Source organism: Rosa chinensis, chromosome 1 (genome assembly GCF_002994745.2).
Source record: "Rosa chinensis cultivar Old Blush chromosome 1, RchiOBHm-V2, whole genome shotgun sequence".
NCBI lineage: Eukaryota > Viridiplantae > Streptophyta > Magnoliopsida > Rosales > Rosaceae > Rosa > Rosa chinensis.
This window is the reverse complement of record NC_037088.1, coordinates 14,529,706-14,547,036: the sequence shown is the minus strand read 5'-3', so window position 1 is coordinate 14,547,036 and position 17,331 is coordinate 14,529,706. Positions and strand designations below refer to the sequence as shown.

General features: G+C 37.8%; 2 protein-coding genes and 1 long non-coding RNA gene across 3 annotated transcripts; 1 reads left to right on the top strand and 2 right to left on the bottom strand.

Annotated features, from left to right (window-relative positions):
* Positions 1-235: 235 nt before the first annotated feature.
* LOC112201912 lies at positions 236-1,297 on the bottom strand. Its single transcript, XM_024342838.1, has 2 exons — positions 582-1,297; positions 236-485 (listed from the first exon to the last, which is right to left on the bottom strand). The coding sequence occupies exons 1-2, from the start codon at positions 1,295-1,297 to the stop codon at positions 236-238; spliced, it is 966 nt and encodes a 321-aa protein (XP_024198606.1).
* A 4,108-nt stretch (positions 1,298-5,405) lies between these two features.
* LOC112187154 ((-)-germacrene D synthase) lies at positions 5,406-7,803 on the top strand. Its single transcript, XM_024325823.1, has 7 exons — positions 5,406-5,537; positions 5,665-5,926; positions 6,034-6,412; positions 6,535-6,753; positions 6,875-7,013; positions 7,130-7,375; positions 7,510-7,803. Exons 1-7 carry the CDS (start codon positions 5,406-5,408, stop codon positions 7,801-7,803), a joined length of 1,671 nt encoding a protein of 556 aa, XP_024181591.1.
* A 4,403-nt stretch (positions 7,804-12,206) lies between these two features.
* Positions 12,207-14,504, bottom strand: LOC112201902. The gene is made up of 6 exons (XR_005806141.1): positions 14,338-14,504; positions 14,022-14,127; positions 13,782-13,838; positions 13,653-13,691; positions 13,073-13,267; positions 12,207-12,573 (listed from the first exon to the last, which is right to left on the bottom strand). It is a non-coding gene; the product is annotated as an uncharacterized LOC112201902 (long non-coding RNA).
* Between the last annotated feature and the right edge of the window lie 2,827 nt (positions 14,505-17,331).

Genomic DNA, 17,331 nt, shown 5'->3' with positions numbered 1-17,331 from the left:
TGCCGATCTATCAGACGACGGAGTTAGCTGCAAACCGTCGACCCAATGATCGGTATACGACGGTTGAAAACTGTCGTCTGACGACGTTTCATCAGACGACGCCTCGATAGACCACGGAAATGCAAAATGTGAGACTACAGTTTTAAACTGTCGTGTGAAGCCTTTTGTGTAGTAGTGGCTCTATCAGATCTTCTTGAAGGTTTGAGTGACTGTTTGCACTTCTAATGGCATCATATCAATCCCTGAATCCGTTGAAGTAATAACCATCTCTACCAACAGGATCGAAGTCATCACCGGTCGGTCCTTCCCAAACCTGGGCCAACCTGGGCCTGATATTGTTATCCTCTTCTTCATCGGACTCCAAATCCTCATCGTTGTCATCTGGTCTTTCATCCTTGATTATCATGTTGTGTAATATAATACAAGTCAACATGATGTATTGAAGATCTTCTCTATCCCAGCCACGAGCCGCTCCTTGAACAATACTAAAACGCGTATGTAAAATGCCGAAACATCTTTCCACATCCTTTCTGTACCCCTCTTGAGCCTGGGAAAACTTCAGATCTTTGAGTCATGTAGACCTTGGAATTGATTTCACAAAAGTCGCCCATTGCGAATAGATACCATCAGCAAGATAGAACCCTAAATTGTGAATCCTATTATTCACTTGAAATTGGATCGGAGGGGCTTGACCAGCAGTCAGCTCGTCAAAGAACGGGGACTTAGCAAGCACGTTAAGGTCGTTGCATGATCTAGGCATTCCAAAGAAGGCATGCCATATCCATGTGTCATAAGAAGTGACTGCTTCGAGGATCATAGTGGGCACACGTTTTCGACCGCTGTATTCTCCAGCCCAACCTGTTGGGCAATTCTTCCATTGCCAATACATGCAGTCGATGCTGCCAATCATCCCAGGAAAGCCTCTTCTCTCAGCTTTGGTGAGAAGTCTTCTGAGGTCGGCCGGAGTAGGAGCCCGAAGGTATTCTGCCGAGTACAAATTAACGATTCCTCGTGTAAATCGTTTCAGAGCCTCAATGGAGGTAGATTTCGCCATCCGACAATACTCAGCACATTGATCTTCCCCAGCACCATAAGTAAGCATTCTTAAGGAACATGTCAGCTTCTGCTGGGGAAGTAGTCCGACTTTCTTAGCAGCATCTAATTTCTGGACAAAGTACTGGTCATAGCGACAAAGGTCACTAGAGATGCGGTTGAACACATTGTGACTCATCCTGTACCGTATCCGGAATACCTCTTCACTGAAAACTGGATGCTCCACAAAGGAATCTTCCATCATGTTTTTCCGTCTTGATTCCTTAAATCGCTCCTCATTTGGTGCACGCCCCGGTTGAGAACCCCGTCGTCGTGATTCGGAGGAAGCTTCTGCTTCAGCGACTGCTGCTACCACAAGAGCATTAGTGGTACACAACTATTCATGATCTTCATCTCGAGATTGTCGATACTTAGCCCACAATCTCTTCATTGTAATGAGGGAAGGAGAGGAAATGTGTTGGATCTAGAGATATGATAAAGAATGAGAATTATGAATATCGGCTTGTGAGGAATGGTGTTCTGCCTCTTGCTCTATTTATTTACAATTACCACATAAAACATGATCATACTTCGAGGACACGTGTCCACTCCTGGTTCGAAGTAATCTGATCCGAAATCTTAGATAAGATTACATAAACAATAACCGTTAGATTGAATAGTATGCAAATGATCTGGTCCGTTCAAAGATGTCGGTGGTTATTTCAAGCATATCAAAAAAATTGTCGGTGATGCCTTCACTCATTTCAAGGAAAATTGTCGGTTGTGTCTTCACTCATTTCAAGATAAATTGTCGGTGGCTCATAATTTGTCCACCGAAAATATTTTTGAAAAAAGTAAATTGCATAATTATTACATTAATTATCCATAAATCTCCATTATTATCATCAAATATACGTTATTTTTAAAAAAAAAAATCCAAAAAAAATTCAATGAACAGTAAAAATTGTCAGTAAACCAACTGGATGAACAGTGAAAATGAACAGTCTTGACCGGTCAAGAAAAAAAACAGGTGGAAACCCATGCCCAGTGGCAGTGAATAGTAACTTGACTGGTCGAATTCTTGACCTTTCAACCTTGACATTTCTTGACTACTCGTTTAATGTTAAACTTTAAACCCCAGGTCTCGACAAAGATTTCCCAACCACAAGAGTTCACACACACCATGTGTCATACGATGATGCAACAGTTTCAGCATACGGTCTAGTTACCGCCTTCAGTTATTTCATTCAATTAACAAGATTGCCTCCAACAAAAGTGAAATATCCTAAAGTCGATTTTCAATCAGTATTGTAACCAATCCAATTTTGTATCTGTATATCCACTAATATGGAAGAGTTCATGGTTAGAGAACATAAGCTCTGATCCTAGCGGAGATTTGAGATACTTTGATATTCATATCACTAGTATAAACCTCGCTAGGATAAGCCACGAACTAACTAACAACACTTAAAGCATAGGCAATGTTATAATATGAGCTAGTTAAATCAATGTATTTTCCAACAAGCATTTGATATTGAGCTCTATCAGTAGGAACCTCATAAAAGGTACCTAAAAAAAATACAAATAACCTAATGAAAGTTACCCCAAAAAAATACAAATATCAATAGGAACCTAATGAAAGGTACCTAACAAAAATACAAATTTCAATAGGAACCTAATGAAAGGTACCCAACAAAAATACAAATATGGTTTGTGACTCTATTAGAGGAGGCTATTACCTGGATCCGAAAAAGAGTACTTGGGTGGGGAGGGGGCGGCTGCTGACCTGTTTTCAGACCAAACCGGACCCAGTTGGATATCTTCTATCCAGCCACCTTTTGATGGTGAATTGGTGTAAATGTTTTTCTTTCTCTGTGAGTTTTTTTCTTCTCTCTATCAAGTAAGTTGCTTTATGAGAGATAAAAATATATGATAGCTTAATTGATAAGTTGAGTCTCAAAAATACACTTATGAGTAATTTGCTATTATAAGTTTCACTTGAGAATCAATTATGGTAGGAAGAGATAGTAGTTAGATGTATACATAGCGCAATACTGTGTCAAATCAAATGTTGCCTAGTTTTCTGGTTCCTTACTATGATCTTTTTGCAATAAAAAGTGCAAAATCTTATATTTGATAAAGTTGATCGAGATAGGGGTACTGATTTGGTGCTTAAATGCAATTTACAAGCAATAAGGACACAGTCATCAAAGAATGGAAAATATTTAAACCCAAAATTATCGTACCACGGGGACTGAAAAGCTAACTTCAATCCTTTATTATGTTAGTTACTAAGTCACTGACAATTTTAAAACCAAAAAAATAGCACCAAGCTATTTACATTCCAGGCTCAAAACAACCAAACCTAAAATGGATAAGAGAACCACAAATAAATGCGGAAACTCACAACCAAGTGGTATGGACAATGAAAAGTGATTTGGTGAAAGTTGATTTTGATTTTGAAAAATAAATTGACAATTGAAAATTAAAATTACAATTATAAATTAAGATGCTAGAAAATAAATGCGAGAAAATCAAGAAATTAAGTCAATAGGGTATCCTCCTAGCAAAATTTAATATACAAATATGTTCCAACAATGGTCATTTAATTCATAATAGCATCAAGGACCATACCTAAGGTTTTCAAGGCTCATGGTTCATTGGATTCCTTAAATGGGCAGGTATTCCTACTCTGAATCAAAGGCTGTAGAAACTCAAATGGAACAATCTAGAGCAGTGCTAGGGCCTCTAGTTACACCAAAAGGAGAAGAGTTCTAGAATCAAGGTTCTCAAGCTAACCAATACGGCAATCAAAATTGGTGCTGTCATTAACCTTGTTCTAAACTAGTGTCATAACCATAAATTAGAAAGGTGATTAAGCTCCTTAATTTGTTCTATATATATATTCATTTACACATTTAAGAGTTAATCAGGTCCATAATCATGCATCTAAGCCAAATATTATAGATTTGAACATATGCCATGCATGAAATTGAAAACCATTGAATCAAAACATATTTATTACATAAAATCCATGCTAGAGCTGAAACCCTAGTTTCCTAATAGACTGCTCATTATCTATTAACAAATCAACAGCAATATACATCAAATTAAAGAGAAAAATGTGAAAAGAAGAGATAAGTAACAAGAACAAGCACATATTGCTATGGAGTAATTATGGGAATTCTTAATTTATAGCTTCCCATCTTTACCAAATTTCAAATATTGATACTCCTTGAGAAAAAAATTGTGAAGACTTCGTGTATGCAAGTGAAAGAAGAGTGGTGGTGCCGGTGTTGCCAAGAGGATGAATGATGGTGTCCGCGTTCTCTAGAGATAAAAGAAGAATGGGTTGGAGGCACGTGATTTGCGTGCGGGCTCGAGGAAGAGAAAGAAAACATGGGCTGCAAGTGGTTAAAAAAAGTGGTTTAATTAAGAGCCATGTGTCAAGGTTGGATTAGCTCAAGGCAATTAAACAAGCAACTTGTAATGGCTACACGTCATGGCTGTGGCTGAAATCAACACTAAGTCACTAATCAACAGTTTGATTAAGAAACATGTATTGTAGTCGATTACTACCATATGATATCTTTCAATCTCTGCCTCTTTCTACCTGAAAACCCAAAAAATAAAAGAAAATCCATTGAAGTTCAACCAATTCATTTACTTACTTGGAATGGAAACTAATCATGAATCAGAGACAATTGGAATGAGAGAAGAAAGGAATCGGTTTTGATTCTGGAAGAGTTGATTCATAAACCCATCTCCCCCATTCGGAATCAAATTCTTGAGTATTCAGGAATCGATTCCTTATAAGGAGGTGGGACCTACACCCATTCCGATTCCTGCATGTGTTAGTAAACGCATGAATACTTTTACCCGGAATCATTCCGATTCATTTATGTGTTAGTAAACGTAGAAATAGTTTTACTCCATAATCATTCTCTTCCATTCAAAGTAAGTAAACGTGCCCTTAGTTTAACTTTACATAATACAGCAGACACAAAACTGATGATAGTGTTTACTTAAAGAAGAAACACCACCACTAAAAATAATTCATTTCCGGCCAAGGGTAAATATAAACTTTCAAATATAATTGCAATTATCTATGAACACCAATCACGTTCAGTCATCGATGTCACGTGTTTGATTTGATGACATGCTAACAGATGAATCTGACGATTCTACGTAATTCTATAAATTGTCATGGTTAAATATCCACGGAGGTACTCATGCCGTTCAGGTATCTTCTTTCTAAAGTTCTATAAATAGCTAGCAGATCAAATGTTCACAGACATGAAATTTCTTACGTACATATCGAATAAATGTGCCTTTAATTGGTCTCAAGAAAACCCTAAACCATAGTTGATACAATGTCTGTCCCTGTTTTAGTGTCTGAGATAGCTCAAACCCCGAATATTACTGCCACGCCTGATGTTACTCGACGTTCAGCTAATTATTCCCCCAGCATTTGGGGTGATCATTTTCTGTCATATGCTTCCATAGTAAGAAAGATTTATGAAGTGTCTTGAAAGAACAATGCTTTTCATATATGAATTTGCACACACCAAGAAACTAATCAATTAGGTCATGCTCGTTTTAATTACCTTCAAAATATACACGTGTGTGTAGGAAGCGGCAGATGGTAAAAGTAAGAAACATATCCAAGACTTGAAGGAAGAGCTGAAGAGGATGATAATGGCTCCAGCGAAAAGGCCTTCACAAAAATTGCACTTCATCGACCACATTCAGCGCTTAGGTGTCTCATACCATTTCGAAGATGAGATTGACCAAATTTTGCAGCAAGTTCACCGAGAAGAAGAATATGATGATCTTTGCACCACTGCTCTAAGCTTTCGATTGCTTAGACAACAGGGTTATAACATTTCATGCAGTAAGTCATCAGTCGATCTCCAGCTCCGTGTCAATTATGTAATTTACCATTCCTGATATTCTCTCTCATCACTTTACTGATTCACTGGCCGTGCCTGGGCCGTGCAGATATGTTTAACAAGTTCAAGGATGATGATGGAAGATTTAAAGAATCGCTTATTGATGATGTACTCGGCCTGTTAAGTTTGTATGAAGCCTCACATCTTCAGAAGCCCGGGGAGGATATACTGAACGAGGCACTAACCTTCACCACCGCTCATCTCGAGTCTGCAGGATACCGCCTAAGCTCATCGTCTCTGCTTTGGAAACAAGTAACTCATGCCTTGTATCAACCACTTTGGCACGGCATGCCCAGGATTGAAGCGAGGCATTACTTGTCTATTTACCAAGAAGATGATTCATATAATGAAACTCTCCTGAATTTTGCAAAGCTGGATTTCAACACTGTGCTGAAAGTTCATCAGAAAGAACTAAGCGAAATTACGAGGTTAATATGGGTTGTATACATATTATATTACATGCACTAAAAATTGATCACTTATTACAACGTATACAAAGTTGGATTTAAACCAAAATTAATCGTTGCCTGCGTAATTAATTACTAATCAGGTGGTGGAAGGACTTGGACTTTGCAACCAAGCTACCTTTTGCAAGAGACAAGGTAGTTGAGGCCTATTTTTGGGCTTTTGCAGTCTACTTTCAGCCGGAATATTACTTTGCCAGGATGGTATTAGCAAAAGCTGTTGCTATAATTACAGTCATTGACGACATATACGATGTGCATGGCACATATGAAGAACTAGAGAGCTTTACCGAAGCTATTGAGAGGTTCAAAATTGACAAATTATTCACCAGATATTTTTTAATGAATTCTATGATATATATATATATATATATATATATATCTTGTAATTACTCCTATATATTAACTCTATTAATTGATCATCAGGTGGAACATTTCTGTCGTTGATCAACTACCAGATTATATGAAAGTGTGTTATGAAGTGCTGTTGAATTTCTTCACCGAACTTGAAGAAAGTCTAGCGAATAAGGGAATCTTATACCGCCTCCACTATGCGAGAGAAGCAGTATGCATGTTTCCATCACAAGATATATATTTGTGATATGTTGCAATGAAATAAACAGAGTGAGTATAGGATTAATCATTAATTATAAGTTGGTTGGCTTTCTATGTGTCTCTCAGTTTAAAGCTCAAGTCAGAGCTTACTTCCAGGAAGCGAAATGGTTGAAACAAAAGTACACACCAACAATGGAAGAGTATATGTCTGTGGAACGCAATACATCCTTCTTCATGTTGGCAGTAGTGTCATTTGTTGGAATGGGAGTTATTGTTACAAAAGACTCCATGGATTGGGTTTTCAGTGAACCTAAGATTTCAAAGGCCGCATCTATAATTGGCAGACTCATGAATGACCTTGTAGGCCATAAGGTACGCGGTAATCATGGTTAACTTTGTGTCAATTTTAACCTGCAGATTTGAAAGATAAATGCAGAATTAGCTCCACCCTCAATGCCATTCTGGTTTACCTTAAACCTTCTTTGTTTGTCAACATTTATATGCAGTTTGAGCAAAAGAGAGAACACATTGCATCAGCAGTGGAATGCTACATGAAGCAATATGGTGTCACAGAAGAAGAAGCAGAAGTCGAGCTAACTAAACAAGTGAATGACGCATGGCAAGACATAAACGAAGAGTGGCTCGATGCCACCTCTATCCCTAGGCCCCTACTCTTGCTGATTTTGAACCTTGCACGTTCTAGTGAAGTTCTATACAAGGGTGAAGATGTGTTTACTCATTCTGAAAATGTGCTCAAGGGTCATGTAGTTTCTCTCTTTATCGAACCCGTGCCCATATAAGCCTAAAATCTGGACATGTTCTCTTGACTGCAAAATAAAGTCCTTCTTCGTTGTCGTAAAATAAGCAGTTTCCAAGACAGCTAGTACTTGCTGCCGGATGAAACGATTCATGTTTGAATACGCTCCATAGAGAGAGAGGCTCTCGCTTCTCTCTCCTCATCCCTTAGAGGGTTTCCTCTTCTTATTGGACTCCAGTTGAACTTTTACTCTAGTTGGGTTTGTGGTGTTTTTTACTTTCTCCTTTTTTGTAATCTTGACACAAAAGTTGGGTCTATGTTTGTAAACTTCTATGTTTGAATAAAAAAATTATAATTTTTTCATTGTCAAAAGAAAAATAAGAGAATTATTTTTAAGATGTTAAAGGAAAAGCATATTATCTGCCTCTGTCAAAGTAACAAAAAGGAAATCAAATAATTACAATCACAGCTCAATTAGCATTTAATATTATTATTGTAATTTATGTTTCCGTTGTAACTCTATCCCTATATAAAAGGATTATAAAATGAAAATGAGTAGATCAATTCTCATTTACTTTTACATGTTATTAGCATGACTGCATGAGTCTCTAGCCCTAGTTTTGAAGAACAAAAAAAAAAACCCAACCCTAGAAATTTTTTTTTCTACACTAAACAAAAAAAAATATATATATATATATATATATTTCTTTCTCTCCCCGGCCGTGCAGCCCCACAGCTGGTCAGCCCCAGCGCCTTAAGCCGGCAAATCCCAGCAGCAGCCCTCTGCGCACAACCTCCAGCCTCCAGCAGCCCAACCCTCTGCGCGCACGCCTCCATCCTTGCAGCAACCCCGCGCGTCCCCTCGCAGACACAGCCCACTACCCCGCGCGGCCCCTCGCACGCATAGCCCCCGCGCCAACATCACCGATCCCAGCAGCCACCAATCCCAGCCCCGGCGCTCACTCACCTGCCCGGCGCCCCTGCCCAGCCTCAGCGCATGCTCTCTCACCTGCTGCGCTGCGCAGATCCCACCATCGCTGCCCCTGCCCAGCCTCGGCGCGTGCTAGCCACCATTTGCAATCCATGTGGAGGAGGGAGAAGAGAGAAAAAGAAAGAGGAAGAAGAAACAAAAAAAAAAAAAAAAACAAAAAAAAAGAAGAAGAAGAAGAAGAGAGAAAGAAAAAAAAAAGTGTGACCTGGCTCAAAGAAAAAACCAGGTCCAAGAAAAAAACAAGCCCTGCGGCCCAAAAAAAAAACAGGCCCTGCGGCCCAGAAAAGAACAAGGCTCACTGCTGAAGAAGAGAGAAAGCGACCCAGTTTTCTCAAGTCCAAAAACATCGCTACGCACGCCTACATTAACACGCCCGTAAGTTAGGATCATTTTATTTTCTCAAAACCAAGTTTTTTTTTCATATATATATTTTTGGCTGCCTTATTTATATTTCACTTTTTATATATTTTATTATGTGTTATATATTTTTGTGAAACCTAAAGCATGTGAATTTTATTTATGTTTACTATTTTTAAGCATGCTTTATATTTTATTGTTTATTTTATCTACGCTATATAATTATGCATACGCTTGCCTTTATATTATGTTATTGTTTATATATTATTTTGAGCAAGCCATATATTTTTTTATATATATTATTTATGAAATTTTGAGCATATTTTGTTATTTTTATTTACGATTATATAATTATCCATATGCATGCCTTTATATTATAATTATTTTATTTAAGAATGCTACATATAAATTGAGTTTTGCCATGAATTCATGATAATGAAAATTCATGCGCATTATAAGTACATACTTACCGTGATAAAGCATTTTCACATAGCATCGGAAAAAAAAAAATGTGACAATTACGAATCTTGGTCTTGAAATCACGCGGATATCTTTATGACTGCATAATTTATATATCTTTACTCTTGTTTATGTAGATGGCCGATCCAACTCGACCTGAATTTGACATTTTGGACTCAGAAGGACTTGAGTACCATCGTTGGGTTTCCAATATAGAAACTGCCTTTGTGGCAAAAGACTACACTGCCACCATTACCCATCCCAAAGACAATGTACCGTCTAATAAGGTGAAAGTAAGTGCCTTAATGTTTCTGAGGCTACATATTGATCCTAGCCTACGCTGGGAGTACCTTCAATTGAAGACACCCAAAGAACTGTGGGATGCCCTTAAAGGACGTTTTGGGAACATTCATGACACTTTGCTCCTATAACTGACCGTTCAGTGGAATGAAATCGTCTTGCTTTGTGGCGACCCAAGTAGGTATACCATAGCGCCGTAATATGAAGCCAATAGGAGCTCGATACGTTGTAAACGTACCGTAGACCTACCAACTTAATACTACAAGTCCTTTTGAAATACAAATTTTTTTTGTTGTTAAATAGGAGACAAATAAAACCTTTAAGAAAGTACTTTCGATCAACAACCCAATATTCAAATTAACAAGTCTGGAAATGCAGCAAAATAAAGCGGGCAAGTGTACTATGATGCCTTAGGGCTTACATCATAACCGAAATGAAAAGAGTTCAACAACAACAATAAAACAAAGGGTGAGGCGTGTTCCTAGGTAGGCGGACCTCACAAAGTTCAACATGGAAAGAAAAGCTAGTAAATCGATAGAATACCAAAAGGGAAGAACTTCAAGCGACAGGATCAGCAACACACGGACTCAGCCAATGACCCACTTCTAGTCCAGATCTTCTAGAGTGACCTCATTGTAACCTGAAATGTAGGGGTGAGCATTTTGTCCTCGCTAGCCCAATACGGGCCGACCCAACCTTAGTTAGGTTTAAAAACTAATAGGTAAAACATAGCTACTAGAATATAGATTAGGCGCATTTGTAAAATCGAGTAAAACAAATGCAAACAAAAACAATCATAGTTGCCCTTTTTCAGGTGATCATATGCAGCATGATTCACACAACTTGAAGCTCCGAGATACTTACATGCCGACTAAACTAAAACAAATAGGTTCGTCATCCTTCAAGAACCGGCCAACTACTCTGTAGTCCTTGTGACTACAAGTAGCGAAAGTGTCCATTTCCTAGCCCTGAGTCTCCTATGACTGGTTCACCGTCAGTACTCACCCTTCCTCGATGAACATAGGAACACAGCCCCCTTCGGAGGTTCACGGTTATATCGACATAGTGGGATCCCTAGGAATCAACGCGTCTAGGTCCCATTCACTTTCAGGTCACAAGTATAAACATACAATGGGTACAGTATCTCAACATGCAAGTCTAGCCTCGGTTTTTGCAATCAGCAATTATCAGTTATGAAAACATTTGTATCACGAGGCATCGACTAATGAACAACCAAAAACGTACTTGCGGGCAACATACTAATACACTAGAGCATTCCACGTATATCGAAAAATCTCTAACAAGGAAGGGATAGCTCACCCTACCTGAAAATGCCGACGTATTCCACACTCTGATGCTTTCCGCTTAAGCTTCCTTAACGATCGTGTTTCCTGAACCATTACCTAGTTTGTATGTAATTATCCAGGTAAACATCATGATCAACTTTAAGTAATTGCACATACTAAATCTTTTTATTTCAATGAGGCCATGTATTACTTCTTTCAACTTTTACCAATTTGGGAAACTAACTTCTTTCTTAAAAAGGGAAAACGTCCTTATCGCTCCAATAAACTATCACTACTACAATAAGTTAATCGGACGATAGTGAATTAGTGTTGTCTGATGACCAACCTCACTGTGGTCTAAACGTGTGTTGTGTGATTGAATCATCAGATTTCACCGTTGTGCAATATTCATTACCTCAACAGAATAGCTATATTTCTGTTGTGCGAGTTCTACGTAGACATTTCCTTGGCATAGCAAGTGTAGCATTGACATGGCCATTCAGACAACAAAAGAAGAATTATAACTGTTGTTTGAGATTCATAACGCATAACAGCTATAATTCTTTCTCTGTTGTTTGAGATTCATAACACACAACAGCTATAATTATTTGTTTGTTGTCTGAGATAAGTAACACACAACAGCTATAATCATTCTTCCGTTGTCTGAGATACATAACACACAATACAAATAAAATTATCTCTCTTGTCTGTTGATGCATTCAGACAACAGAGTTAATTTTATTTTTGTTGTGTGTTATGAATCTCAGACAACAGAACTTTGTTTTCTTTTGTAGTTGGTAGTTAGTTCACACAACAACTATATTTGATTAGCTGTGGTGTAAATATTGCAATCAAATTGGTTAACAACCAATGATTGTTGTAGGAGAAGCCTTAATTTTGAACTCTTTCACAGTCATACAACACATTGTTTTGTATTGTGTTGTATGACTGAACCTTGGACAACAAGAACATTCATATAAACATTCGTCCAAAAATAATGCTCGATATAATACCATATAAACATCCATATCATTCAAGTACATTATTCAAGCATCCAAACATTCAAGTAACTAGATAATGCACCAAACAAGAGCATTCCTAGCTAGCTACATGAATCAAAAACATCATTATTCTCGATGGCTCTTAGCCTTCAGCTGTTTTTGGCTTGAACAAAACCTGGAATGACTGCACTTGTTTTGATTTCTTCATAAGCAAGTTCTGGGCTTTCATGGATTTCTCTCCTCACATCCTTCATCCATTTTGCTATGCTTGGTTCCTTTGCCAGCCTCACTATCTCATCCTTCGGTGAGGGATCCTCATACGTGCTGGAAATATTAAGAGCAGGTGCTTGGAGGTTGAGAGAAAATCACAAGGGTGTGGCAAACTGGCAATGGAGCTTAGGAACCAACGCAGAAGGTCCCTCCATATTGTCAAATGGTAAATGCAATAAATAACACAAGTAGGTAGTTTATATATACAAGAAAGTGAGGAAACTAATATGACTTATATAATTATATATCAAGGTGTGAAAGACTTTTATGTTTGAATGGACTAGTCTAGAAACATGAAACGCTATCCAACAGAATCTCCTAAAACAAAGATCATGTGAAATTGAAATACCTTCTACATAACCTACTCTTGATGTCAGCTAAATGACTTGCAAGGACGTAGAACAACAATGACAACAGAAGAAAAGGCCAACAACCAATAAGATGACAAAAACTAGATTTAGATCCATTACTGCCAAGTAGAGCACATGTTTTCACCCATTCCTTTGTTACCAGTTTCATGCTTTCCTTCTAAAATTTACTTTATAGACCATTAGGAGAATCTGTTAATTAATGTAGTTCAGTACTTATCATATTGTTTGCATTTATTGTAGATTGAAACAAAAGATGAATAAATAAATAAATCCTTACCAATAGGTTTACTAGAAAAAGCCCGAGTATGAGATAAGACATTTTGATCATTTGAATTTCGTACAAAAGGATGATCAAGTATGGCCTCTCTGCAGGGTTCCTTTTGAAGCACAAACTGAGGAATTCCTTTCCTTCTGCAGATAATATTTCTAGTATATCCGGGGTTCTGTGCAGAACCTTGAACACAGCTTGTGGCTGACACAAAGAACACATATATTATTGCACACAGATTTTGACTTCTTCACTACCACAGTGCTACCATATTAATAAGAAAACCATATACAGTGACTTGTTCACTACCATAGTACTGCACAATGTTTGGATGCTTTAGTATACGGAGGACTTTAATTTACTGCAAGAGATCACTCTTAAACACAGTTTCATATAGTCTTGTAGAGCATATTAAAGACCAGTGGAAGAGCTACGATTGATATGGAATTCCCAATGGGGCAGTTGAGCATAGCTGAAGTAAAGTTTCAGTACATATCTCAATCTGTGTGCAATGATTAGTAGTGGCAGGACTTAGGTTCCTACAGAGTAATGCTAATCACGATGCAAGAATGGTTATAGAACCACATACCTAGTAAATGTATACTTAATGGCGGTTGATGACCATCAGCTGTCACTTACAGAACCATCATCAGAATATCAACAAATTTGCATGGGACAGTTTCAAGATGCAAATTACCTGAACATAAAACTACATTACCTTTGCTTGCATATATTTATCTTTAACTGCTTGCAAATTGCTTCCTTATTTATTCAGCTGCAAGTCATGAAGGGCAAGGACACAATCTTGTAAGTAAGATGGTTTATAACCAGCAAGTCAGATGGTCAATAATCTTCAAAATATTTCTAACAGTCTCAATCAGTATTAAGTTGCAAGATTAATTCAACTTGATAAAATTCACAAGCTCACAATTACTAAGTCCGCTACATCGTTTCTTACCCAGGAATGAACCTGCTATAAGAACACAGCAGTAGTCAAGCAAACTCAGTTCCACAAGATAACCACCCGGCCGCTATATGTCAAACACCTCGCGCACATTCTTTGCCTGTGTGAATAAAAGTATTAAATACCTTTCCCTTTCTACCTTATTACTTTCAGTTAAACAAACTATTACAAGTTGTCAAGCAAACATTTCCAAGATCATAAAACTGTTCACAGAGCTTATAGCTAATTTCTAGCATTACAGGAAGCAAAGGCTTGCACCTGCCCAGCGTTTAACATTCAAGTCCCAAACCAAATCCCTAAGCAACCATACCTTTAAGTTACGATCCTCTTCAATGCTCTCTTCCAACCCAGCAAGTCCACCGAACGCAATCAATAGATGCCTAACAAATTTCATTCAGTCAAATAACAAGTATAAGCGGATAAGCAGGTACAAATCTCTATTTATATAACTATACATTAGCTTCATGTCTCAATTAATTTTTCCTAAAGAAAAGCAATGGAACCTGATATATTGATACTAATTATAGGTCCATGGTCCTCTTAAATACACTCAGAGCAATCAATTGTTAAACCAAAATATTCAACAGGAATTAAGCCTACTAACCCCTTTAACCTTGATGCATCTTTACATATATGTATATATATGTGTGTGTGTGTATATATATATTATACAGATATATTTTCTTAAAGTAATAAAAAAAAAAAAAAGGAATGGCTGCCTCACGTCAAATCTTTGAAAAAGCTACTAGGGCACCTACTTGATTGGAAAATAACAAAAACCAGCAATTTTTAAAGGAGCAATTCAAGCACTTGTAGAAAAGTAAAAAAGGAAATGGAGAAGGTGGGGTGGGGTGGGGTGCGCTATCTATCTCATGTTACAGGAGGGAAGGATTTTCTTCAATTGTGAAAGCCTGATGGAGAAAGAGATGAGATGTTCCTCACAGAGCTATCACCAGCTAGTCCTTAAGTTGCAAAGAGATGCAGCAAAAATGAAATTGAAGGAAGAATATGTCATGGCTCCAACTTTTGAAATTTCAATTGGCATGATGCATTTAGTAGGATATTAAAGGTGAGTCTCCCTATAAATAAGCAATTGGCCCGGAAAGAAATCAGAGGTCGACAGATTGAAAGATGTTTAAAACCCGTCCCACATACATCAAGAGTCTCCCTATAAATAAGCAATCTAGTTTATGGACACAGTATGTTGATATTGGCTTTCACTTGATGGGCTTGGCCCAAGTTGGTATCCCATGTGAGCTGCACGTGCTAGGTTAATTGCACATATGTAGACATATATATATATATATATATATATATGACTTTGAAGTTGGCAGCCGAAAGTGGGGATCAATTAGAAGTAGAGAGAAACATAAGAAGCCATCCTTGAATACTCCTTGTGCCTTCCTCTCTTTGTTGGTGACTTAGCTACTCCATAGTTGAAGCTTCTTGAGCTTAGGTGATGGTGTTGCTATGTATTGTATATGAGAAGTAAGTATTCTTTTCTTCTCTATTTGAATCAAAAGAGAGTTAATAGGTTTGGGTGTATTGGGGATTTGGGTAGAAAGAGTTGTTCATAAACTCTAGTTGTATGTTTCTCCAAATTGATCATATTGGAATATCTTGCCGGCTCCGAAAGTGGATGTAGCTCAATCATACTGATTGAGTGAACCACTATAAATCTTGATGTTCTTTGTGGTTTGTTTATTAGTTGTTTTCTTTTGCTTTGTTTGTTACTGTTGAATTCATATCAATACCTTGTTTGTTACGCTTCCGCACAACACAGTAGGCATCTAGTAAAGAGAACAACCACCATTTGTGGCTAAAGACCAGCTACCCAGGAAAAGCAATACCCGCGTCATCTAAAAGTACAATCTTATCAATTAATGGTTAGTACCTGAAAGTGGGTATAATGAGATCGGAGGAATTGATAATCTGACCATGCTTTGAGGTCCCAATCAAATGATCATAGCCACCATGTCATTAAGATAACAGAAGTTGGTAAGGAATGTCATATCCGAATGATTAGAGAGACAACATGAATAGATAAGGCAAAGAGAGGCATAGAGTCAATGTATGGATACCTCGTATGGACGTTCAGTCATTACTGAAGTGATATTGGAAGCATAGTGCACTTTGTAAACCCAATACATCCCTGCTTCTTCCCTTGGTTTGGATGATGATACAACCTGCCGGGATATATCTAGATAAATGCCATAGGAAAAGGAAACCATAACGTATCTAAGATTCATACTAAAAGATGAAAAGAAACCTTCACTAACTGTTAAGAAAGGAATCACAATAGTTAAAAGAATTCATAACAAAACATTCATTACCAACATCCAAATTCCAGCTGTCTCCCATAGCCACTGTAACTCTTCCTCCAAGATCAAGTACTTGATCAACGACGACATTCTGCATATTGTCAACAAAATCAATTAATCGCTAACTCCCAGGATTTAAGAAAAGTATCAGGCAATAACTCGTGAAAGACTAGCAAAACCAGACAATGAGAATACCTTACTCAAGCCCACATCAACTAACGTCCCAACACTGTCTGGAGATCTTTCCTTTAGTGTGACACCTATGCATTAATGGCAAATATCAAAACTTGTCCAATGTTCTAAACAGCAAACACAAACAAGCCACCAAAACTAAACATTAGCTGTACAAACTCCAAACCATCTCATTTCTCATTTGGTTATGGTTCAATATCTTCAACATAAGCAAGTTAAACAATTGCTTATCTTGCGGTAAACTAATAAAGCCAATAACCATAGCACAACTGTACGAGAAACAAAACTAGTACTTGAATAGCACAAAATGGGTACTGAGCATTGGTAAATGTTGGTATATATACCGCCTAGGCACAAATATCGGAAGCACAAGACTCACTAGCTATGTGAAATGATGCCGATAATGCCCAGACAAGATGCCAATACCATACATTAGTGGTATCGGGTGGACCATAGCTAGTCCCACATTGGAAACAAAGGGGTGACAAGCCCATCCCCACACTATAAATACATGTCTCTCCACACATTCAAGGTAAGCCACCACTCTCCATTTACTCCTACCTAGACTACATTCTTACATGTAGTCTTCCACCCGGTCTTCATTCTGACCTCTGTTCATGGTTGGCAGGTACGGATCTTGGAAGTGGAAGCTCTCATAACAACTCCGTTTCTACCACAGAAACATTTGGCTCTAGAAGGAGACCTCCGGTGGTGCCACGAGCTCACCACGGAGCAATTTCATCATCTAGCCAGAAAAATGTCATCTAGCCATAAAATTTTTCTTTTTGCGC

What these genes read in the sequence shown, in the direction of transcription:
- LOC112201912 (XM_024342838.1), bottom strand. Translation starts at nt 1,297, where the DNA reads ATGATGGAAGATTCCTTTGTGGAGCATCCAGTTTTCAGTGAAGAGGTA. An exon ending in TTTGTGAAATCAATTCCAAG is followed by an intron (nt 486 to 581) that starts GTCTACATGACT and finishes TACGCGTTTTAG; the next exon opens with TATTGTTCAAGGAGCGGCTC.
- LOC112187154 (XM_024325823.1), top strand. Translation starts at nt 5,406, where the DNA reads ATGTCTGTCCCTGTTTTAGTGTCTGAGATAGCTCAAACCCCGAATATT. An exon ending in TTCTGTCATATGCTTCCATA is followed by an intron (nt 5,538 to 5,664) that starts GTAAGAAAGATT and finishes ACGTGTGTGTAG; the next exon opens with GAAGCGGCAGATGGTAAAAG. An exon ending in TCCACTATGCGAGAGAAGCA is followed by an intron (nt 7,014 to 7,129) that starts GTATGCATGTTT and finishes TGTGTCTCTCAG; the next exon opens with TTTAAAGCTCAAGTCAGAGC.